The sequence below is a fragment of the Thamnophis elegans genome, chromosome 7 (genome assembly GCF_009769535.1).
Source record: "Thamnophis elegans isolate rThaEle1 chromosome 7, rThaEle1.pri, whole genome shotgun sequence".
NCBI classification, from domain to species: domain Eukaryota; kingdom Metazoa; phylum Chordata; class Lepidosauria; order Squamata; family Colubridae; genus Thamnophis; species Thamnophis elegans.
In genome coordinates this window covers 1,266,246-1,290,897 of record NC_045547.1, presented here as the reverse complement: position 1 = coordinate 1,290,897, position 24,652 = coordinate 1,266,246, and the positions used below count along the sequence as shown (strand labels likewise).

The 24,652-nt window shown below is 42.4% G+C and overlaps 5 protein-coding genes across 5 annotated transcripts; 4 read left to right on the top strand and 1 right to left on the bottom strand.

Annotated features, from left to right (window-relative positions):
- The first annotated feature begins 1,983 nt into the window (after positions 1–1,983).
- On the top strand, positions 1,984–2,931 carry LOC116511521 (olfactory receptor 5V1-like). The gene has a single exon (XM_032221609.1). The coding sequence runs from the start codon at positions 1,996–1,998 to the stop codon at positions 2,929–2,931; it is 936 nt and encodes a 311-aa protein (XP_032077500.1). The 5' UTR covers positions 1,984–1,995.
- A 5,461-nt stretch (positions 2,932–8,392) lies between these two features.
- On the top strand, positions 8,393–9,340 carry LOC116511195 (olfactory receptor 5V1-like). The gene has a single exon (XM_032221064.1). It carries the CDS (start codon positions 8,405–8,407, stop codon positions 9,338–9,340), a length of 936 nt encoding a protein of 311 aa, XP_032076955.1. The 5' UTR covers positions 8,393–8,404.
- Positions 9,341–13,924: 4,584 nt separating this feature from the next.
- On the top strand, positions 13,925–14,872 carry LOC116511475 (olfactory receptor 5V1-like). The gene has a single exon (XM_032221537.1). The coding sequence runs from the start codon at positions 13,937–13,939 to the stop codon at positions 14,870–14,872; it is 936 nt and encodes a 311-aa protein (XP_032077428.1). The 5' UTR covers positions 13,925–13,936.
- Positions 14,873–18,911: 4,039 nt separating this feature from the next.
- LOC116511194 (olfactory receptor 5V1-like) lies at positions 18,912–19,859 on the top strand. Its single transcript, XM_032221063.1, has one exon. It carries the CDS (start codon positions 18,924–18,926, stop codon positions 19,857–19,859), a length of 936 nt encoding a protein of 311 aa, XP_032076954.1. The 5' UTR covers positions 18,912–18,923.
- Positions 19,860–19,866: 7 nt separating this feature from the next.
- Positions 19,867–24,124, bottom strand: LOC116511193 (olfactory receptor 5V1-like). Its single transcript, XM_032221062.1, is given in 6 exon segments — positions 19,867–19,953; positions 20,831–20,885; positions 22,544–22,622; positions 22,625–22,914; positions 22,916–23,166; positions 24,119–24,124. Coding segments are annotated over 6 exon segments (768 nt in total).
- Between the last annotated feature and the right edge of the window lie 528 nt (positions 24,125–24,652).

Below are 24,652 nucleotides of genomic sequence, written 5' to 3'. Positions count from 1 at the left end.
CAAGGTTGAGGTTGATGATAAACCCATCAGTGGCATGGGGAAATGGCCACTGAATTCTGGGATGACTAACAGTGGACTCTTGGATGGCCACCTCAGAAGTTACCCATGAAAAACAGATGATTGTGTTTTGGGAACAGAGACGAGAGAAGCAACGCATTGGACCATGTTGTCCTCATAAGCTGAACCTCTCATGTTTGACTCCAGTGGGTGGACATGGGTGTGTGTGTGTGTCATCTTTGGCTCCAAGAATGGAGGGTGATGCCAGTCTCCCTGACCAGATAGAAGTTGTGAGAATTTCATGTGCAGCATCATCTTTCTCTGGTTTCTTTTCTTTTTTTATAAAAAAATTGAGTCAGATGTTGTCTTTGGTGTTGTTTGGTTAACATCATATATAACACTAATCAAAATTATATATTGTACATCTAGGCACTTAACTGTGTGCCTTAGCAAGAAGGCAATGGCCTTTACTAGTTTTGCTGTGGAGGGAGGGAGGGAGGGAGGGAGGGAGGAAGGAAGGGAGGAAGGAAGGAAGAATGATTTAAACATTACATTTTATAACATGTGCTTGGATTCATTTCTGGAACACCAGCACAAACTACAGTGAGAACTGAATTCTGATTTCTCTTCCTGACTAGCTACCTTTCAATGCAGAATGAAGTTAGTTAGCTTTGCTCTCCTCCTTCCGCTTTGTCTCCCAGCCCTGGCACAACTAAACGAGCCCTGTGCCAGCTAACAAATCCCAGTTGTGAGTTTGCCCCAAGAGGGTTGCTGCTGAGTGTCCTCCCAGCTCTACTCCGTGCAGGAATATTCTCAAGGTTTGCACACCAAGGCACATATTCCCCAATGAGTTACCACTTGCCACAGATAATGCAGGAACCAGGAGTGCTGCTCCTGTTGTGGGAATGAACTTCCAAACATCTCCCTTCCTGCTCTGTGGACAGAGTTTTGGCGGAGCCACCTCTCAGTTCTTTGTGTCCAAATCCAATGGTGGGAGAACTTGGGGAGAAGGTGACGCTTCTTCTGCCACAGCTGAGGTCTTCTGAGGTGGGGTTGACCAGTACAGGTGAGTCACTTTCTGGTCCATCCAGCATCCTGAATTTCAACTTGGAAGGGAAGAGAGGTAGTGTCCTATGAAGACCTTTAGGAAGGTCAAGAAGGGTAGGTGTCTTCTGTGTAGAAACTGAGAATAAGACAGGCGTTCATCTCCCATGGAGATTACGACATGTCCAAGGGCATAATTTGGGCTGGGCTGAGTCCCACATTTATTGATAGAATTTAAAGAAGGTTGTATCATATTTTTTAAATATACGATGCAATGATTGTGATATAACATCTGCCAGCTCCTTCAGAACTCTGGGGTGTAATCCATCAGGTCCCAGTGATTTATATTCATCAAAATCTGGGAATCCTCTATTACCATTTTCTTGCTTTTTAAATTTTTATTTCTAGTCTGCCTTTTACTCTTATGGGCTACAGTTTCTTTTCGAGTGAAGACTAATACAAAGAATGAGTTGAGCAGCTCTGCTTTCTCTCTGCTGCCTGTCACTTCCTTGCCGTCTTCTCTCTTAGTGGACTGACTGTATCCTTGACCTCACCCTGGTGCTGATTCTAATTCAAAATAACAGAATAATAGAGTTGGAAAGGGTGTTGGCTCTGCTAAATGGTTTTGATGCCAAGCTTGGAAGGGATGTTCCTGGGAGATTCTCAGCATGACAGAAATGCCAAGAATCAAGAAGGAAGGGCAGGGCAAGGCAAGGCAAGGCAAGGCAAGGCAGGGCAGGGCAGGGCAGGGCAGGAAGGAAGGAAGGAAGGAAAGAAGGAAGGAAGGAAGGACCTAAAACATCCACCTCTATATATTTGACCCTTAATGCAGATTATCTTCAGTTATAAGGGATCCCTCAAATTTCATTCTGCACATATTGAAAGAGAAATCTCTTTCTCACTGTGCATCTTCCATGCGTTTCTCTCTCTTCCCAGCTGTCCCCTTTCTTCCTCATGGATTCACAGAACAAAACCAAAGGGACAGAATTCATCCTCCTTGGCTTCTCCAACCTTTTGAGCCACCAGGTCCACCTTTTCTTGGTCTTCCTGGCTGCCTATTTGGCCACGCTGATGGGCAACCTCATGATCATAACCCTGGTTCTCCTGGATTCCTGCCTTCACACCCCCATGTACTTCTTCCTCAGCCAGCTCTCCTGCTTCGATATCTGCCTTTCTTCTGTGATGGTACCAAAGATCTTGGTGAACTTCCTACGCCAGCAATACACCATCTCCTACAACCAGTGCCTGGCACAAGCCTTCTTCTTGATTGGCTTTGCGGGATGTGAGCCGGCACTGCTGGCCGTCATGGCGTATGACCGCTACGCCGCCATCTGCCAACCTTTGCACTATGCCCACCTGATGAGGGGCAAGTTGTGCATCCAGCTGTCTCTGGCCATTTGGCTCTGGGGCTTCCTGAACTCCTCTAGCTACACTGCTCTGACCTCCAGGTTGGAGTTTTGTGGAAACCACCAGATTCCTCACATCTTTTGTGATGGTCCCCCATTACTGAAAATCGCCTGCAGTGACACTTCTGTCAATGAGTTGGTCACTCACATCACTGGCACCTTTGTAGGCCTTGCCCCTTTTCTGCTCATCATGCTGTCCTATTCCTACATTTTGTCCTCCATCCTGCAGATCCGCTCCAAGATCGGACGCCGCAAAGCCTTCTCCACCTGTGCTTCACACCTTGCTGTAGTGACTCTCTTTGTGGGAAACGCTTTCGTGAACTACAACCAGCCCAGTGCTGGCTACTCTCTGGAGGTGGACACCTTCATCTCCATCATGTTTTGCGTCGTCACCCCCATGTTGAATCCCTTGATCTACAGCCTTCGCAACAAGGAGGTGAAGGGGGCCCTGAAGAAGGTTCTCGGCTGCAGGAGAACAGCATAATTTTCGCTCACTTACTGACAATCATCATTTCTAGTGCTGTCTGGGGGGGGGAAGTTATCCTTTGCTGTTGGAATATTCTGCTATGCGGATTTGAAGAGGGTTTGTTAAGAAATGTTTATATTCTCTTTAGCTTCTTTTTTATTTTATCTAAAATAGTTTGCATTTTCTCTTGAGTTTTTTTTGAGTTCACTATTATATTGTATAAAATAAGTTCTTGTGTTGGTGAGATGGTTAACAAACAATCCAAATGAACGAATGAACAAATGACAGTTTTACTTGCACCCCAAATTATTTTGAAATCAGTACCTTTATTTACATTATTAAAAAAAGATTTTTGATTTCTTTTTGCTATTCTGCAACAACATTCCATCTCATCTCCCTCTGTAGCACAAGGGTGGGGAACCTTGAACCTTTTATGACTTGTGGACACTACTATCAGCATCACAGCATAAACCAGGAGTATAAACAAGGACTTTCTGAGGCTCCCCACTTCCAGTAGACACAGGATGTCAGCCTCTGCTTCCCTTACTTGCTATCGGCTGCCGTAGAAACGGGGAGGGTGGGGGCATGGTATTTGGGATGGGAATGAATGGCACAGGAGGTGATATGGCAAAGGGAGTTTTCTTCTCACCATCTTCTGCGCATGCTGATGGTCGGTGTTTGGACCTGGTCAAGGCCAACCGTCCTGCATACCAACCTGATGACGCTGTCTGGAGATGCAACCCCCATGACACCTTAGGGAGGTGGAAGCTATCAAGAAGAGAATGGGCTGCCATTTGTCAGAAATGATGTAGGGTCTCCTACTTGGGTGGGGTGGGTGGGTGGGGTTGGACTCAGAGACCTACAACAGGGGTCCCCAAACCTGGTAACTTTAAGACTTGTGGACTTTAACTCCCAGAATTCTCCAGCCAGCTGGCTGGTTTACATTGTCACACCTGCTCGGGTGCTCGTCTGTAGGAAAGTCACTGCAGGGTCCGAAGGTCCTTCAAGCTCTTGGTGCGGCAGGGAAACAAGTGTGGTGTCAGGTTTCCAAAAGATGCCCTGATTGACAGCAGCAATCCAAGTCATGAAGTGCCCTAGTCATGAATCTCCCCACCAACAGAATGGCAGCCTCAACCGTCTGAGAGCGCCAGGGATGACACATACTCTAAGTCAATTGTTTTCTTATGGAGATATTTTTATAAAATTCATCTTGTTTTTTGTTAGGTGCATAAATTGCAATTAAGAGTATTTTCCTTACGTTGTCCATAATTTCCACCATCAAAATTTTTCCATCCTCATCCGTATAAATTTGTTTCGCAGGGATTTTATCTTTAATATAAAAAGTCACCCCTCTTTTCTTACGGTCCGCCAAAGAGGTGAAAGTTTTGCCAAGTTTTGGTTGTACTAATAAATAATCGTGTCTTTGCTGAATGTGTACTTCTTGTAAGCAGATTATATCTATTTTTAGCTTTTCTAATTTATGGAATATTTTCCTTCTTTTGATTACCGAATTAAGTCCATTTACATTGATTGAAAGCAATTTTGTTCCTTCTGTCTTTATATTTTATAATTAGGGTTTTTAGCTGGAATTGTTCTTGGTTCCCATTGTTCTCTAATCTCTACCCCACCTACAGCACCTTCTACAATGTCAATCCCACTTATGGCCCCTTCCACCTTCTCAGATTCAGTTATAGGTATGTCTAACAATTGCACCAGAAGTTCTTCTTTTCCAGATTTCTCAGCCTTTCCTCTCAGATGTTCTGTATAAAAGGCTTCTGCTTTCTCAATCGTATCAATTCTGTATCTTTGTCCTTTCCATATAAATTTTAAACCTTCCAGTATCAGCCATCTATAATTGACTCCTAATTTGAGTAGAGTTGTAGTCAAAAATTGGTATTTTCTTCTTTTTTCTCGCACTCTTCTAGGAATTTGCTTTCAACTTACAATCTCCTTGCCTTTGTATTCCAATTTTCTATTTCTTATTTTTTGCAATTTTTGTAGTTTTAGTGCTTTTTTAGTAAATCTTACATGGACTTCCCTTGGAAGAGAGTTTCTCATTGCATTTCTTGTATTTACTCGAAATGACTCATCTATACAATCCAGCATCTTCTCTGGGGATATCTCTAACACATCCATCAAGATTTCAGATATTCGACTTTGACTTTTTCTTTCCCCACTGGTGTGGGCATGTATTGTTTAAGAAACAAAAATTATTATTACCATTATCTTTTTTTAAAATAATAATTATAGTCAAATGAAAATAGATATATGATGATGGTGACATGTATGAATATTTGAGTTAAAATGCTGGAGCTAACAGGAACTATGTTTCTTGACTGTGGAAGAGATGCGCAAAAGTCTATTTGTAACCAACTGATACACTTTTTATAGCATGTAAAGAAGGATGTTGTATTTGTTTTAAATTAAAAATTAAAAAACTTTAATTAAAAAAAAGATTTCAGATATTATTTGTGGCAGATTCTCTCCCTTTTCTTCTGTTATATTTTGAAATCTTAAAAAAATACTCAGAACGCTCCATCTCCCATCCTATTATTACGCTGCTTTCTATTTCTATTTCAATCAATCGACTGTCAAGTTCTTCATCCCTCTTCTCTCTTTGTTCCTCTTTTTCAGCATTTTTTTGCATTCTGTCTTCTTGTTTGACAATCCAGTTTTGTATAGTTACCATATTTCCCTATGTTTGATCTAATTTCTGATCTATGTTTCCAATTCGCTGATCCATTGTCTCCATCCTCTTTTCCATGTTTTCAGACTTCTTCACTAGTTTATCTAGCTTTTCATCTGTTCTTGTTTGTAGTTTTTGTAGTTTTTCATCGGTGCTTGTTTGTAATTTTTGTATTGCTTGCATAATTGTCTCTAGTGTTGTAGCCTTCTCTGTTTCCTACAGTTGTTGTTTCCTGAGAAGTCTCAGGTTGTATAATCTCTGCTGGGCCCTTTTGACCAGGGCTGCCTTATGAGTGGCCCAGGCCAGATCCTCTTTTATGATAACACCCAGAAACTGAAAACTGGCCTCTTGCTCCACTCGGTCTCCATTGATGAGAAAGGGCTGGATGTCTGAGCTATTCCTTCTGTAGTCCACTATAAGCTCCTTGGTCTTATTGGGGTTAAGGGCCACGTTATTGTCTCCACACCACAAAAGCAACTGGTTTCATGGCAAGTCTCATTTATTGTGCAAAGCCAGAAGATTGTTGAGGTTTGAAGCTCAAGAACATCCATTGATGCTACGACGCTTTCTTCCATGTTCATTTCCCTTCAGTTGGAGAGTTGGGTAGATGCTGGATCTCAGAACCACTTTCCTGTCCCCAAAACTGAATTATTTGGGTAGCTGAGATACCTATACTCCCAGCATCCTTTGCTCATCCTTCCCAGGAACACCCTTCCACCATCGTCACAATGAGACAGTCCAGCAAGACTTGAAAGGACAGAAGTCATAGTTAAGTGGAGTTCATTGTGTCCTTCAAGGTTGAGGTTGATGATAAACCCATAAGTGGCATGGGGAAATGGCCACTGAATTCTGGGATGACTAACAGTGGACTCTTGGATGGCCACCTCAGAAGTTACCCATGAAAAACAGATGATTGTGTTTTGGGAACAGAGACGAGAGAAGCAACACATTGGACCATGTTGTCCTCATATGCTGAACCTCTCACGTTTGACTCCAGTGGGTGGACATCGGGGGGGGGGGTCATCTTTGGCTCCAAGAATGGAGGGTGATGCCAGTCTCCCTGACCAGATAAAAGTTATGAGAATTTCATGTGCAGCAACATCTTTCTCTGGTTTCTTTTCTTTTAAAAAAAATTGAGTCAGATGTTGTCTTTTGTGCTCTTTGGTTAATATCATATATAACACTAATCAAAATTATATATTGTACATTTAGGCACTGAACTGTTTGCCTTAGCAAGAAGGCAATGGCCTTTACTAGTTTTGCTGTGGAGGGAGGGAGGGAGGGAGGGAGGGAGGAAGGAAGGAAGGAAGGAAGGAAGGAAAGAAGAATGATTTAAACATTACATTTTATAACATGTGCTTGGATTCATTTCTGGAACACCAGCTACAAACTACAGTGAGAACTGAATTCTGATTTCTCTTCCTGACTAGCTACCTTTCAATGCAGAATGAAGTTGGTTAGCTTTGCTCTCCTCCTTCCGCTTTGTCCCCCAGCCCTGGCACAACTAAATGAACCCCGTGCCAGTTAACAAGGCCCAGTTGTGAGTTTGCCCCAAGAGGGTCGCTGCTGAGTGTCCTCCCAGCTCTACTCCCTGCAGGAATATTCTCAAGGTCTGCACACCAAGGCACATTTTCCCCCATGAGTTACCACTTGTCACAGATAATGCAGGAACCAGGAGTGCTGCTCCCGTTGTGAGAATGAAGTTCTAAACATCTCCCTTCCTGCTCTGTGGGCAGAGTTTTGGCTGAGCCAGCTCTCAACTCTTTGTGTCCAAATCCAATGGTGGGAGAACTTGGGGAGAAGGTGACGCTTCTTCTGCCACAGCTGAGGTCTTCTGAGGGGGGGTTGACCAGTACAGGTGAGTCACTTTCTGGTCCATCCAGCATCCTGAATTTCAACCTGGAAGGGAAGATAGGTAGTGTCCTATGAAGACCTTTAGGAAGGTCAAGAAGTGTAGGCGTCTTCTGTGTAGAAACTGAGAATAAGACAGGCGTTCATCTCCCATGGAGATTACGACATGTCCAAGGGCATAATTTGGGCTGGGCTGAGTCCCACATTTATTGATAGAATTTAAAGAAAGTTGTATCATATTTTTTAAATATACGATACAATGATTGTGATATAACATCTGCCAGCTCCTTCAGAACTCTGGGGTGTAATCCATCAGGTCCCAGTGATTTATATTCATCAAAATCTGGGAATCCTCTATTACCATTTTCTTGCTTTTTAAATTTTTATTTCTAGTCTGCCTTTTACTCTTATGGGCTACAGTTTCTTTTCGAGTGAAGACTAATACAAAGAATGAGTTGAGCAGCTCTGCTTTCTCTCTGCTGCCTGTCACTTCCTTGCCGTCTTCTCTCTTAGTGGACTGACATCCACTTAGTGGACGGACATCCACTGACATCACCCTGGTGCTGATTCTAATTCAAAATAACAGAATAATAGAGTTAGAAAGGGTGTTGGCTCTGCCAAATGGTTTTGATGCCAAGCTTGGAAGGGATGTTCCTGGGAGATTCTCAGCATGACAGAAATGCCAAGAATCAAGAAGGAAGGGCAGGGCAAGGCAAGGCAAGGCAAGGCAAGGCAGGGCAGGGCAGGGCAGGGCAGGGTAGGGCAGGAAGGAAGGAAGGAAGGAAGGAAGGACCCAAAACACCCACCTCTATATATTTGACCCTTAATGCAGATTATCTTCAGTTATAAGGGATCCTTCAAATTTCATTCTGCACATATTGAAAGAGCAATCTCTTTCTCACTGTGCTTCTTCCGTTTGTTTCTCTCTCTTCCCAGCTGTCCCCTTTCTTCCTCATGGATTCACAGAACAAAACCAAAGGGACAGAATTCATCCTCCTTGGCTTCTCCAACCTTTTGAGCCACCAGGTCCACCTTTTCTTGGTGTTCCTGGCTGCCTATTTGGCCACGCTGATGGGCAACCTCATGATCATAACCCTGGTTCTCCTGGATTCCTGCCTTCACACCCCCATGTACTTCTTCCTCAGCCAACTCTCCTGCTTCGATATCTGCCTTTCTTCTGTGATGGTACCAAAGATCTTGGTGAACTTCCTACGCCAGCAATACACCATCTCCTACAACCAGTGCTTGGCACAAGCCTTCTTCCTGTTTGGCTTTGCGGGATGTGAGCCGGCACTGCTGGCTGTTATGGCCTATGACCGCTATGCCGCCATCTGCCAACCTTTGCACTATGCCCATCTGATGAGGGGCAAGTTGTGCATCCAGCTGTCTGTGGCCATCTGGCTCTGGGGCTTCCTGAACTCCTCTATCTACACTGCTCTGACCTCCAGGTTGGAGTTTTGTGGAAACCACCAGATTCCTCACATCTTTTGTGATGGTCCCCCATTACTGAAAATTGCCTGCAGTGATACTTCTGTCCATGAGTTGGTCACTCACATCACTGGCACTTTTGTGGGTCTTATCCCTCTTCTGCTCATCATGCTGTCCTATTTCTACATTTTGTCCTCCATCCTGCAGATCCGCTCCAAGATCGGACGCCGCAAAGCCTTCTCCACCTGCGCTTCACACCTTGCTGTTGTGACTCTCTTTGTGGGAAACGCTTTCGTGAACTACAACCAGCCCAGTGCTGGCTACACCCTAGAGATGGACACCTTCATCTCCACCATGTTTTGCATTGTCACCCCCATGCTGAACCCCTTGATCTACAGCCTTCGCAACAAGGAGGTGAAGGGGGCCCTGAAGAAGGTTCTCGGCTGCTGGAGAACAGCATAATTTTCACTCACTTATTGACGATCATCATTTCTAGTGCTGTCTAGGGGGGAAGTTATCCTTTGCTGTTGGAATATTCTGCTATGCGGATTTGAAGAGGGTTTGTTAAGAAATGTTTATATTCTCTTTAGCTTCTTTTTTATTTTATCCAAAATAGTTTGCATTTTCTCTTGAGTTTTTTTTTGAGTTCACTATTATATTGTATAAAATAAGTTCTTGTGTTGGTGAGATGGTTAACAAACAATCCAAATGAATGAATGAACAAATGACAGGTTTACTTGCACCCCAAACTATTTTGAAATCAGTACATTTATTTACATAATTTAAAATAACATTTTTGATTTCTTTTTATATTCTGCAAGAACATTCCATATCGTCTCCCTCTGCAGCACAAGGTTGGGGAACGTTGAACCTTTTATGTCTTGTGGACGCTACTATCAGCATCACCATCAAAATTTTTCCATCCTCATCAATATAAATTTTTTTGCGGGGATTTTATCTTTAATATTAAAAGTCACCCCTCTTTTCTTACAGTCTGCCAAAGAGGGGAAAGTTTTGCCAAGTTTTGGTTGTACTAATAAATAATCGTGTCTTTGCTGAATGTGTACTTCTTGTAAGCAAATTATATCTATTTTTAGCTTTTCTAATTTATGGAATATTTTCCTTCTTTTGATTACCGAATTAAGTCCATTTACATTGATTGAAAGCAATTTTGTTCCTTCCATCTTCATATTTTATAATTAGGATTTTTAGCTCTAGTTGTTCTTGGTTCCCGTTGTTCTCTAATCTCAACCCCACCTACAGCACCCTCCACCTTCTCAGGTTCAGTTATAGGTATGTCTAACAATTGCACCAGAAGTTCTTCTTTTCCAGATTTCTCAGCCTTTCCTCTCAGATGTTCTGTATAAAAGGCTTCTGCTTTCTCAATCGTATCAATTCTGTATCTTTGTCCTTTCCATATAAATTTTAAACCTTCCGGTATCAGCCATCTATAATTGACTCCTAATTTGAGTAGAGTTGTAGTCAAAAATTGGTATTTTCTTCTTTTTTCTCGCACTCTTCTAGGAATTTGCTTTAAAATTACAATCTCCTTGCCTTTGTATTCCAATTTTCTATCTCTTATTTTTTGCAATATTTGTAGTTTTAGTGCTTTTTTAGTAAATCTTACATGGACTTCCCTTGGAAGAGAGTTTCTCATTGCATTTCTTGTATTTACTCGAAATGACTCATCTATACAATCCAGCATCTTCTCTGGGGATATCTCTAACACATCCATCAAGATTTCAGATATTCGACTTCGACTTTTTCTTTCCCCACTGGTGTGGGCATGTATTGTTTAAGAAACAAAAATTATTATTACCATTATCTTTTTTTTAATAATAATTATAGTCAAATGAAAATGGATATATGATGATGGTGACATGTATGAATATTTGAGTTAAAATGCTGGAGCTAACATGAAGTATGTTTCTTTACTGTGGAAGAGATGCTCAAAAGTCTATTTGTAACCAACTGATACACTTTTTATAGCATGTAAAGAAGGATGTTGTATTTGTTTTAAATTAAAAATTAAAAAACTTTAATTAAAAAAAAGATTTCAGATATTATTTGTGGCAGATTCCCTTTTCTTCTGTTATATTTTGAAATCTTAAAAAATACTCAGAACGCTCCATCTCCCATCCTATTATTACGCTGCTTTCTATTTCTATTTCAGTCAATCAACTGTCACGTTCTTCATCCCTCTTCTCTCTTTGTTCCTCTTTTTCAGCAATTATTTGCATTCTATCTTCTTATTTGACAATCCAGTTTTGTATAGTTACAATCTTTCCCTCTGTTTGATCTAATTTCTGATCTATGTTTCCAATTTGCTGATCCATGTCTCCATCCTCTTTTCCATGTTTTCAGACTTCTTCACTAGTTTATCTAGTTTTTCATCGGTGCTTGTTTGTAATTTTGGTATTTCTTGCATAATTGTCTCTAGTGTTGTAGCCTTCTCTTTTTCCTACAGTTGTTGTTTCCTGAGAAGTCTCAGGTTGTATAATCTCTGCTGGGCCCTTTTGACCAGGGTTGCTTTGTGAGTGGCCCAGGCCAGATCCTCTTTTATGACAACACCCAGAAACTGAAAACTGGCCTCTTGCTCCACTCGGTCTCCATTGATGAGAAAGGGCTGGATGTCTGAGCTATTCCTTCTGTAGTCCACTATAAGCTCCTTGGTCTTATTGGGGTTAAGGACCAAGTTATTGTCTCCACACCACAAAAGCAACTGGTTTCATGGCAAGTCTCATTTATTGTGCAAAGCCAGAAGATTGTTGAGGTTTGAAGCTCAAGAACATCCATTGATGCTATGACACTTTTTCCATGTTCATTTCCCTTCAGTTGGAGTGTTGGGTAGCTGCTGGATCTCAGAACCACATTCCTGTCCCCAGAACTGAATTATTTGGATAGCTGAGATACCTATACTCCCAGCGTCCTTTGCTCATCCTTCCCAGGAACACCCTTCCACCATCATCAGAAGCACAATGAGACAGTCCAGCAAGACTTGAAAGGACAGACGTCATAGTTAAGTGGAATTCATTGTGTCCTTCAAGGTTGAGGTTGATGATAAACCCATCAGTGGCATGGGGAAATGGCCACTGAATTCTGGGATGACTAACAGTGGACTCTTGGATGGCCACCTCAGAAGTTACCCATGAAAAACAGATGATTGTGTTTTGGGAACAGAGACGAGAGAAGCAACGCATTGGACCATGTTGTCCTCATAAGCTGAACCTCTCATGTTTGACTCCAGTGGGTGGACATGGGTGTGTGTGTGTGTCATCTTTGGCTCCAAGAATAGAGGGTGATGCCAGTCTCCCTGACCAGATAGAAGTTGTGAGAATTTCATGTGCAGCATCATCTTTCTCTGGTTTCTTTTCTTTTTTTATAAAAAAATTGAGTCAGATGTTGTCTTTGGTGTTGTTTGGTTAACATCATATATAACACTAATCAAAATTATATATTGTACATCTAGGCACTTAACTGTGTGCCTTAGCAAGAAGGCAATGGCCTTTACTAGTTTTGCTGTGGAGGGAGGGAGGGAGGGAGGGAGGGAGGAAGGAAGGGAGGAAGGAAGGAAGAATGATTTAAACATTACATTTTATAACATGTGCTTGGATTCATTTCTGGAACACCAGCACAAACTACAGTGAGAACTGAATTCTGATTTCTCTTCCTGACTAGCTACCTTTCAATGCAGAATGAAGTTAGTTAGCTTTGCTCTCCTCCTTCTGCTTTGTCTCCCAGCCCTGGCACAACTAAACGAGCCCTGTGCCAGCTAACAAATCCCAGTTGTGAGTTTGCCCCAAGAGGGTTGCTGCTGAGTGTCCTCCCAGCTCCACTCCGTGCAGGAATATTCTCAAGGTTTGCACACCAAGGCACATATTCCCCAATGAGTTACCACTTGCCACAGATAATGCAGGAACCAGGAGTGCTGCTCCTGTTGTGGGAATGAACTTCCAAACATCTCCCTTCCTGCTCTGTGGACAGAGTTTTGGCGGAGCCACCTCTCAGTTCTTTGTGTCCAAATCCAATGGTGGGAGAACTTGGGGAGAAGGTGACGCTTCTTCTGCCACAGCTGAGGTCTTCTGAGGTGGGGTTGACCAGTACAGGTGAGTCACTTTCTGGTCCATCCAGCATCCTGAATTTCAACTTGGAAGGGAAGAGAGGTAGTGTCCTATGAAGACCTTTAGGAAGGTCAAGAAGGGTAGGTGTCTTCTGTGTAGAAACTGAGAATAAGACAGGCGTTCATCTCCCATGGAGATTACGACATGTCCAAGGGCATAATTTGGGCTGGGCTGAGTCCCACATTTATTGATAGAATTTAAAGAAGGTTGTATCATATTTTTTAAATATACGATGCAATGATTGTGATATAACATCTGCCAGCTCCTTCAGAACTCTGGGGTGTAATCCATCAGGTCCCAGTGATTTATATTCATCAAAATCTGGGAATCCTCTATTACCATTTTCTTGCTTTTTAAATTTTTATTTCTAGTCTGCCTTTTACTCTTATGGGCTACAGTTTCTTTTCGAGTGAAGACTAATACAAAGAATGAGTTGAGCAGCTCTGCTTTCTCTCTGCTGCCTGTCACTTCCTTGCCGTCTTCTCTCTTAGTGGACTGACATCCACTTAGTGGACGGACATCCACTGACATCACCCTGGTGCTGATTCTAATTCAAAATAACAGAATAATAGAGTTAGAAAGGGTGTTGGCTCTGCCAAATGGTTTTGATGCCAAGCTTGGAAGGGATGTTCCTGGGAGATTCTCAGCATGACAGAAATGCCAAGAATCAAGAAGGAAGGGCAGGGCAAGGCAAGGCAAGGCAAGGCAAGGCAAGGCAGGGCAGGGCAGGGCAGGGCAGGAAGGAAGGAAGGAAGGAAAGAAGGAAGGAAGGAAGGACCTAAAACATCCACCTCTATATATTTGACCCTTAATGCAGATTATCTTCAGTTATAAGGGATCCCTCAAATTTCATTCTGCACATATTGAAAGAGAAATCTCTTTCTCACTGCATCTTCCATGCGTTTCTCTCTCTTCCCAGCTGTCCCCTTTCTTCCTCATGGATTCACAGAACAAAACCAAAGGGACAGAATTCATCCTCCTTGGCTTCTCCAACCTTTTGAGCCACCAGGTCCACCTTTTCTTGGTCTTCCTGGCTGCCTATTTGGCCACGCTGATGGGCAACCTCATGATCATAACCCTGGTTCTCCTGGATTCCTGCCTTCACACCCCCATGTACTTCTTCCTCAGCCAACTCTCCTGCTTCGATATCTGCCTTTCTTCTGTGATGGTACCAAAGATCTTGGTGAACTTCCTACGCCAGCAATACACCATCTCCTACAACCAGTGCCTGGCACAAGCCTTCTTCCTGATTGGCTTTGCGGGATGTGAGCCGGCACTGCTGGCCGTCATGGCGTATGACCGCTACGCCGCCATCTGCCAACCTTTGCACTATGCCCACCTGATGAGGGGCAAGTTGTGCATCCAGCTGTCTCTGGCCATTTGGCTCTGGGGCTTCCTGAACTCCTCTAGCTACACTGCTCTGACCTCCAGGTTGGAGTTTTGTGGAAACCACCAGATTCCTCACATCTTTTGTGATGGTCCCCCATTACTGAAAATCGCCTGCAGTGACACTTCTGTCAATGAGTTGGTCACTCACATCACTGGCACCTTTGTAGGCCTTGCCCCTTTTCTGCTCATCATGCTGTCCTATTCCTACATTTTGTCCTCCATCCTGCAGATCCGCTCCAAGATCGGACGCCGCAAAGCCTTCTCCACCTGTGCTTCACACCTTGCTGTAGTGACTCTCTTTGTGGGAAACGCTTTCGTGAACTACAACCAGCCCAGTGCTGGCTACTCTCTGGAGGTGGACACCTTCATCTCCATCATGTTTTGCGTCGTCACCCCCATGCTGAACCCCTTGATCTACAGCCTTCGCAACAAGGAGGTGAAGGGGGCCCTGAAGAAGGTTCTCGGCTGCAGGAGAACAGCATAATTTTCGCTCACTTACTGACAATCATCATTTCTAGTGCTGTCTGGGGGGGGAAGTTATCCTTTGCTGTTGGAATATTCTGCTATGCGGATTTGAAGAGGGTTTGTTAAGAAATGTTTATATTCTCTTTAGCTTCTTTTTTATTTTATCTAAAATAGTTTGCATTTTCTCTTGAGTTTTTTTTGAGTTCACTATTATATTGTATAAAATAAGTTCTTGTGTTGGTGAGATGGTTAACAAACGAACCAAATGAATGAATGAACAAATGACAGGTTTACTTGCACCCCAAACTATTTTGAAATCAGTACATTTATTTACATAATTTAAAATAACATTTTTGATTTCTTTTTTATATTCTGCAACAACATTCCATATTGTCTCCCACTGCAACACAGAGGAACGTTGAACCTTTTATGTCTTGTGGACACTACTATCAGCATCACCATCAAAATTTTTCCATCCTCATCAGTATAAATTTCTTTTGCGGGGATTTTATCTTTAATATAAAAAGTCACCCCTCTTTTCTTACGGTCCGCCAAAGAGGGGAAAGTTTTGCCAAGTTTTGGTTGTACTAATAAATAATCGTGTCTTTGTTGAATGTGTACTTCTTGTAAGCAGATTATATCTATTTTTAGCTTTTCTAATTTATGGAATATTTTCCTTCTTTTGATTACCGAATTAAGTCCATTTACATTGATTGAAAGCAATTTTGTTCCTTCCATCTTCATATTTTATAATTAGGATTTTTAGCACTAATTGTTCTTGGTTCACATTGTTCTCTAATCTCTACCCCACCTACAGCATCTTCTACAATGTCAATCCCTCTCTGATGAGACAGAAGCTCAAATAAAATCTGTCCAGCATGACAAGTTAGTTTACTGTATTGTTATTGCACCTCATATATCAAAATTAAATGCCATGTTCAATCAGAAGTGGGTTGCTCCTGATTCGGCTGAATAGGTCATGGCAATTCGGACTGGGTTGCAGAACTGGTGGTGACCCAGGCTGGCCACACCCCCAAACTAGTTCCCTGGTCTCTTCTGCCATTGCCAGCATGTTTCTCCGCATGAAACGTGCATGAAGCGAACCAATGGATACAGGAACCCACCCCTGCCTTCAGTGTACATCATACATAAAAAATGAAACACAAGCACACATCCTTCGCATTCTATACAATTGAATTGAAAACCCTGATTGATACTGCATTAATATTGCACTATACCGTAGAGTTCAGTATGGTTACTGCCCTGGGATAGAAGCTGTTTTTCAGCCCATTTCTCCTTGTTTTTATTATCCTGTACCGGCTGCCAGATGGTAATAGTTAAAAAAAAAGGGTACCCAGGATGAGATGGATCTTTGAGAAGGTTTTAAACTTTCTTAAGGCAGTGGAAAGCTCTTCTAAAGAGGGGAGGGGGCAGCCAATGATCCTCTGGGCAATGTCGTTGACCCTCTGGAGCGCTGTCCTATCTTCCCCTGTGTAGTTGGCAAACCAGACACAGGTGTAGTAAGTTAGAATACTCTCTATGGTGCAGCTATAGAAGGTCACCAGCAGTTTTTCCTACAGTTGTTGTTTCCTGAGAATTCTCAGGCGGTATCATCTGTGCTCGGCCCTTTTGACCAGGGCTGCAATGTGAGCAGCACTGGTAGGGCCTCTTTTATGATAACACCCAGAAACCTAAAACTGTCCACTTGCTCCACTCAGTCTCCTTTGATGAGAAAGGGCTGGATGTCTGAGCTATTCCTTCTGTAGTCCACTATAACCTCCTTGGTCTTACTGGGGTTAAGGGCCACGTTATTGTCTCCACACCACAAAAGCAACTGGTTTCATGGCAAGTCTCATTTATTGTGCAAAGCCAGAAGATTGTTGAGGTTTGAAGCTCAAGAACATCCGTTGATGCTACGACGCTTTCTTCCATGTTCATTTCCCTTCAGTTGGAGAGTTGGGTAGATGCTGGATCTCAGAACCACTTTCCTGTCCCCAAAACTGAATTATTTGGGTAGCTGAGATACCTATACTCCCAGCATCCTTTGCTCATCCTTCCCAGGAACACCCTTCCACCATCATCACAATGAGACAGTCCAGCAAGACTTGAAAGGACAGAAGTCATAGTTAAGTGGAGTTCATTGTGTCCTTCAAGGTTGAGGTTGATGATAAACCCATAAGTGGCGTGGGGAAATGGCCACTGAATTCTGGGATGACTAACAGTGGACTCTTGGATGGCCACCTCAGAAGTTACCCATGAAAAACAGATGATTGTGTTTTGGGAACAGAGACGAGAGAAGCAACGCATTGGACCATGTTGTCCTCATATGCTGAACCTCTCACGTTTGACTCCAGTGGGTGGACATCGGGGGGGGGGGGGTCATCTTTGGCTCCAAGAATGGAGGGTGATGCCAGTCTCCCTGACCAGATAAAAGTTATGAGAATTTCATGTTCAGCAACATCTTTCTCTGGTTTCTTTTCTTTTAAAAAAAATTGAGTCAGATGTTGTCTTTTGTGCTCTTTGGTTAATATCATATATAACACTAATCAAAATTATATATTGTACATTTAGGCACTGAACTGTTTGCCTTAGCAAGAAGGCAATGGCCTTTACTAGTTTTGCTGTGGAGGGAGGGAGGGAGGGAGGAAGGAAGGAAGGAAGGAAGGAAGGAAGGAAAGAAGAATGATTTAAACATTACATTTTATAACATGTGCTTGGATTCATTTCTGGAACACCAGCTACAAACTACAGTGAGAACTGAATTCTGATTTCTCTTCCCGACTAGCTACCTTTCAATGCAGAATGAAGTTAGTTAGCTTTGCTCTCCTCCTTCCCCTTTCTCCCCCAGCCCTGGCACAACTAAACGAACCCCGTGCCAGCTAACAAATCCCAGTTGTGAGTTTGCCCCAAGAGGGTCGCTGCTGAGTGTCCTCCCAGCTCTACTCCCTGCAGGAATATTCTCAAGGTCTGCACACCAAGGCACATTTTCCCCCATGAGTTACCACTTGTCATAGATAATGCAGGAACCAGGAGTGCTGCTCCTGTTGTGGGAATGAACTTCCAAACATCTCCCTTCCTGCTCTGTGGACAGAGTTTTGGCTGAGCCACCTCTCAGTTCTTTGTGTCCAAATCCAATGGTGGGAGAACTTGGGGAGAAGGTGACGCTTCTTCTGCCACAGCTGAGGTCTTCTGAGGTGGGGTTGACCAGTACAGGTGAGTCACTTTCTGGTCCATCCAGCATCCTGAATTTCAACTTGGAAGGGAAGAGAGGTAGTGTCCTATGAAGACCTTTAGGAAGGTCAAGAAGGGTAGGGGTCTTCTGTGTAGAAACTGAGAATAAGACAGGCGTTCATCTCCCATGGAGATTACGACATGTCCAAGGCCATAATTTTGGATTGGCTGAGTCCCACATTTATTGATAAATATGTAGCTTGTATCAGAGTTTTTAAATATACGATACAATGATTGTGATATAACATCTGCCAGCTCCTTCAGAACTCTGGGGTGTAATCCATTAGGTCCCAGTGATTTATATTCATAAAATCTGACAATGCTCTCTTATCATTTTCTTTCTTTTTAAATTTTTATTTCTAGTCTGCCTTTTACTGTTATAGGCTACAGTTTCTTTTCGAGTGAAGACGGATGCAAAGAATGAGTTGAGCAGCTCTGCTTTCTCTCTGCTGCCTGTCACTTCCTTGCCTTCTTCTCTATTTAGTGGGCTGACTGTTTCCTTGACATCACCCTGGTGCTGATTCTAATTCAAAATAACAGAATAATAGAGTTGGAAAGGGTGTTGGCTCTGCTAAATGGTTTGATGCTAAGCTTGGAAGGGACAGAAATCCCAAGAATCAAGAAGGAAGGGCAGGGCAGGAGGGAAGGAAGGAAGGAAGGAAGGAAGGAAGGAAGGACCCAAAACACCCACCTCTATATATTTGACCCTTAATGCAGATTATCTTCAGTTATAAGGAATCCTTCAAATTTCATTCTGCACAGATTGGAAGAGCAATCTCTTTCTCACTGTGCTTCTTCCGTGTGTTTCTCTCTCTTCCCAGCTGTCCCCTTTCTTCCTCATGGATTCACAGAACAAAACCAAAGGGACAGAATTCATCCTCCTTGGCTTCTCCAACCTTTTGAGCCACCAGGTCCACCTTTTCTTGGTGTTCCTGGCTGCCTATTTGGCCACGCTGATGGGCAACCTCATGATCATAAGCCTGGTTCTCCTGGATTCCTGCCTTCACACCCCCATGTACTTCTTCCTCAGCCAGCTCTCCTGCTTCGATATCTGCCTTTCTTCTGTGATGGTACCAAAGATCTTGGTGAACTTCCTACGCCAGCAATACACCATCTCCTACAACCAGTGCCTGGCACAAGCCTTCTTCCTGATTGGCTTTGCGGGATGTGAGCCGGCACTGCTGGCTGTTATGGCCTATGACCGCTACGCCGCCATCTGCCAACCTTTACACTATGCCCACCTGATGAGGGGCAAGTTGTGTGTCCAGCTATCTGTGGCCATCTGGCTCTGGGGCTTCCTGGACTCCTCTATCTACACTGCTCTGGCCTCCAGGTTGGAGTTTTGTGGAAACAACAATGTTCCTCACATCTTTTGTGATGTTCCCCCATTACTGAAAATCGCCTGCAGTGATACTTCTGTCAATGAGTTGGTCACTCACATCACTGGCACCTTTGTGGGTCTTGTCCCTCTTCTGCTCATCGTCCTGTCCTATTTCTACATTTTGTCCTCCATCCTGCAGATCCGCTCCAAGATCGGACGCCGCAAAGCCTTCTCCACCTGTGCTTCACACCTTGCTGTAGTGACTCTCTTTGTGGGAAACGCTTTCGTGAACTACAACCAGCCCAGTGCTGGCTACTCTCTGGAGGTGGACACCTTCATCTCCATCATGTTTTGCGTCGTCACCCCCATGTTGAATCCCTTGATCTACAGCCTTCGCAACAAGGAGGTGAAGGGGGCCCTGAAGAAGGTTCTCGGCTGCAGGAGAACAGCATAATTTTCATTCACTTACTGACGATCAACATTTCTTGTGCTGTCTGGGAAGAACCCATGCGGGGTGGGGGATTATCCTTTGCTGTTGGAATATTCTGCTATGCGGATATGAAGAGGGTATGTTAAGAAATGCCTATATTCTCTTTAGCTTCTTTTCTATTTTATTTCATCCAAAATAGTTTGCATTTTCTCTTGACTTTTTTTTGAGTTCACTATTATATTGTATAAAATAAGTTCTTGTGTTGGTGAGATGGTTAACAAACGAACCGAATGAACGAATGAACAAATGACAGGTTTACTTGCACCCCAAACTATTTTGAAATCAGTACCTTTAATGTTCTTAAAAAAAAGGATAAAGTTTACCCCTCAGTTATTTTTGTTAGGTGTAATTACTGATTGTACAGCTGTAGAGATTAATTTGATTTTGCACTTAATAACTGCAGCTAGATTGTTGGTGGTGCAATATTGGAAGAAGGAAGACTTGCCTACAATTCAAGAATGGACATTTAAAGTCACAAATTTAGCCGAGATGGCTAAAATATCTGCATACCTTAAGGACCACTCAAACGAGAGATAAAACGAGACTGGAAAAAATGGTTGGATTATATACAAAATAAATATGGGACTAAGAAATTCCAGATAGCTTATGCTTAAGATCAGGAATGATTTAATTTGTTTAAAGTTAGTTTAGCAAGGAGGAGCTAAGTTCAATGTAAAGATGTTATCAATTTTTTATTCTTTTTTCCAATGTATTTTAGACTGTTTTTGTTAAAGATTTATGCCGTTGATGGGTTCTGGGAAGTCGGGGGAGGGAAGGCTGGGGGGCAGGGTGGGAGGGAGGGATGAATATTAGGCTTGACAAGAGGTGTTAGATTTTAATGTAATATGATTGCACATGTATACTGTCTTCTCTTATTTTTTCTTTAAAACTAAGATATGTTAAGCATATTGATATGGAAGCATAAATACCATCAACATAGAGTGTAGTTTGCTCAGAAGCTGAAATACACCAAGTGAATGAGAGGAAGAGTGGGAAAGGAGAGAAGAAAAATAGGAAGAGAGGGATAGGAGAGAGGGTAAGGGGGGGAGATGAAGAGGATAAGGAGGAGTGGAATGAAGGGAGAGGAGAAGGAGAAAGGAAGGGGAAGTAGAGTAGAAGAGGATGATGGAGGGAAGAAAGGAGGTAGGAGAGAGGTAGAAGAAAGAGGTGTATGGAGAGCAGAAGAGCTAATAATGGGTTTTTATCTTTCTGGGCATTGATGACAAGAGGAAGTGATGTAATTACTACTTAATACAATAGGATATGGGCTATGTAATAGTATACATTTGATTATATGTTATGAATGTGGAAAATAAAAAAGTATATTTAAAAAAAAGAAATCAGTACCTTTATTTACATTATTAAAAAAAGATTTTTGATTTCTTTTTGCTATTCTGCAACAACATTCCATCTCGTCTCCCTCTGTAGCACAAGGGTGGGGAACCTTGAACCTTTTATGACTTGTGGACACTACTATCAGCATCACAGCATAAACCAGGAGTATAAACAAGGACGTCCTGAGGCTCCCCACTTCCAGTAGACACAGGATGTCAGCCTCTGCTTCCCTTACTTGCTATCGGCTGCCGTAGAAACGGGGAGGGTGGGGGCATGGTATTTGGGATGGGAATGAATGGCACAGGAGGTGATATGGCAAAGGGAGTTTTCTTCTCACTATCTTCTGTGCATGCTGATGGTCGGTGTTTGGACCTGGTCAAGGCCAACCATCCTGAATACCAACCTGATGACGCTGTCTGGAGATGCAACCCCCATGACACCTTAGGTGGCGCAGTGGTTAGGGTTTAGTACTGCAGGCCACTTCAGCTGACTGCTATCTGCAGTTCAGCGGTTCAAATCTCACCGGCTCAAGGTTGACTCAGCCTTCCATCCTTCCGAGGTGGGTGAAATGAGGACCCAGACTGTGGGGGTGATATGCTGACTCTGTAAACCGCTTAGAGAGGGCTGAAAGCCCCATGAAGCGGTATATAAGTCTAACTGCTATTGCTATTGCTATTAGGGAGTTGCAGATTGGACACTGGGGTGGGTGTTGTTAGAGGGAGGGGGCTGGGTTATCATTTGATATGTACGTGTTCGTACATTTCTGGCTCATTTCTTGCTTTACTATCTTTTCATAACCAGTAAAAGCACTTTTTAATTCCACAAACAATGGAGTTGGGAGTTTTCTTTCTTGGTTACTGAAGGAGGCATGGCTGACACATGCTCTGCAAGGGGGTAAAAGTCCCTTATAGGGTGCGGGAGTCGAAGGAGCGGTAGGTTTAGGTGCAAGAGCTTGTCGCAACTCAGTCTTTCAACATTTGTTGATTCCTTTGCAGACTCCAGAACAATGCATAATGGTGCTGTTCTGTATCCATAGTCTCCCATTTTCTCAAAGACTCCCAAGTCTATTGATCTCTCCCACCCCCCCACCCCCGGGAGGAGGGGCAGACACCAAGCATCTAGCAATAGCAATAGCAGTTAGACTTATATACCGCTTCGTAGGGCTTTCAGCCCTCTCTAAGCGGTTTACAGAGTCAGCATATTGCCCCCAACAACAATCCGGGTCCTCATTTTACCCACCTCGGAAGGATGGAAGGCTGAGTCAACCTTGAGCTGGTGAGATTTGAACAGCCGAACTGCAGAACTGCAGTCTGGGATGGTTGTAATTCAAGTTGATCATCCCAAAGTAGACAATGACCGTAATCAAGTGGGCAGCACAGGTGGAGAAGGTCTAGAACGGATCTTCAGAACTGTAGATAAGATGTAGACGTATGAAATGATGACAAGGAGGAAAGGGCTCAGACCCACAACGATACTTGCTGTGTGAAGAGTCATCTCATTGATATAGGTGTCATTGCAAACAATTTTCAAGAGTGGGGGGACATCGCAGAAGATGTTATGGATCTGGTTGTTGCCACAGAAGGCCAAATCAGTGGTCAAAGTGGTCAGAATGGCAGAGTCAACCATGCTCCAGATCCATGAAGCTGTAGCCAGAGGGACTCGAACCCTAGTTCTCATGAGTTTACAGAGGTTTACAGATGGCCGCATAGTGACCGTAGGCCATCACGGCCAGCAGTGCGCATTCAGTTCCCACAAAGCTCATGAGGAAGAACATCTGGGCCATGCAATCATTGTAGGAGATGGTGGGCTGCTGGTGCAGGAGCGTCACCAGGACGGTGGGAAGGGTGACCGAGGAATAGCAAATGTCCAAGCAGGACAAGTGGCTAAGGAAATAGTACATGGGACTATGGAGGCGTGAATCCAGCTGGATCAAGAGCTTTATGGAAATGTCAACAATCGCAATCTCTTCTCTGCCCAATGATGTTCAACCCAATTATCTTGCTGCCCATCCAGGTTGTGTGACCCAGAGAGTGGTGGTTAGCACAAGTCACATGGACCTCCAATAAACACAGCGGTACAAAGAATTTCAAAGATTTTATTTCATTTAGATAAGCATTTTGTAGAGGAGAAATAATGGAGAAACACAAATGGCTAACTTATCATACCACAATTTTGTCAAGGGGAATTCACATAAAAATAAGAGAAGAACTGGTGGTAGAGGAATAGAATTTTACGTGTTTTAAAAAAAAAATTAGAATTATTAGAAAGATTTAAACTAGACAAAATAATCTACAGTTTTTTAAAAAAAATATTTTCAAAACAAACATACAAATCCTCCTTCTTTACATACTGTAGAAAGTGTATCAGCTGGTTACAAAAGGTTTTTGTGCATCTCTGTCATCAAATATAATTCATATCAAGTCTAATATCTCAACTCAAATATTTATTATATTACCATCATCATGCCTCCACTTCTATTTGACTATAATTATTTAAACGTCCTTCATCATAAAATATACCAAGAGTTAATACATAACCACATGCTGGCATTTCATTTGCTTATTTATAAAATCCTCCCTTAACATTAAATCCTCATATCCTGTTTTAGCTAAACATCCAAAATATTTAGTACCAAAATTTTCTAATCCTCCATGTATATAATTTATTATCATTATCCTTTCTTTATTTAACTATATCCTATATCATAACATTTTCCCCCCTATTAGTTAAAACTTAGCTGTGTCTAATTTTGTTCTTTTTTAATGTTAGTGTTATTAATAACCTTTATATATAATCCAAAAATATTTCTAACCTTCCCTTCAGGGGTAACATTCAATATTCATATCCAATTATTACTTATCATAACAGTTCAACATTGTACACATTACTATCATTATCAATTTTTATTTAACTATACCTATTATCACTGAATTTAACTATGTTTAGTTTTAAATCATACTCTTCCATCTATCAACCTGTATCTCTCCAATAGCAAAATAATCCTATGTTTTCTGCCATTTGTGGATCCAGTCCTCCAAACATCTTCTTAAAGAAATCTGTATGGACTCCTCTTAGCAACTCCTTGTTTATAGTCTCTCATATAATATTGACACCCTCCTTCTGTTTCCTTTTTCAGCTTATCTTTAATTATCAGCAGTGTTATCAAAGATTTTGCAAATCGTATTTCATAGTCAATAAATTCTTTAATGCTTTCTTCTTCTGTCCTTTGAAATAAATTTCCTCTGCATTTAATTCCTCTTCAAATATTCCACTCCTTTCTCCCTCAGTAATAAACCAATTGTCACGAATATCAACAGGCTCAATCTCTTTATGTTCATCTTCCATTTCAATTTTTTGAATTTCAATATTCTTATTTTGTGTTTGAAGAACATCTTCAGTTTTTTCATCACATTTTGTTGCCA

Coding starts and splice junctions, on each gene's coding strand:
- LOC116511521 (XM_032221609.1), top strand. CDS start 1,996: ATGGATTCACAGAACAAAACCAAAGGGACAGAATTCATCCTCCTTGGC.
- LOC116511195 (XM_032221064.1), top strand. CDS start 8,405: ATGGATTCACAGAACAAAACCAAAGGGACAGAATTCATCCTCCTTGGC.
- LOC116511475 (XM_032221537.1), top strand. CDS start 13,937: ATGGATTCACAGAACAAAACCAAAGGGACAGAATTCATCCTCCTTGGC.
- LOC116511194 (XM_032221063.1), top strand. CDS start 18,924: ATGGATTCACAGAACAAAACCAAAGGGACAGAATTCATCCTCCTTGGC.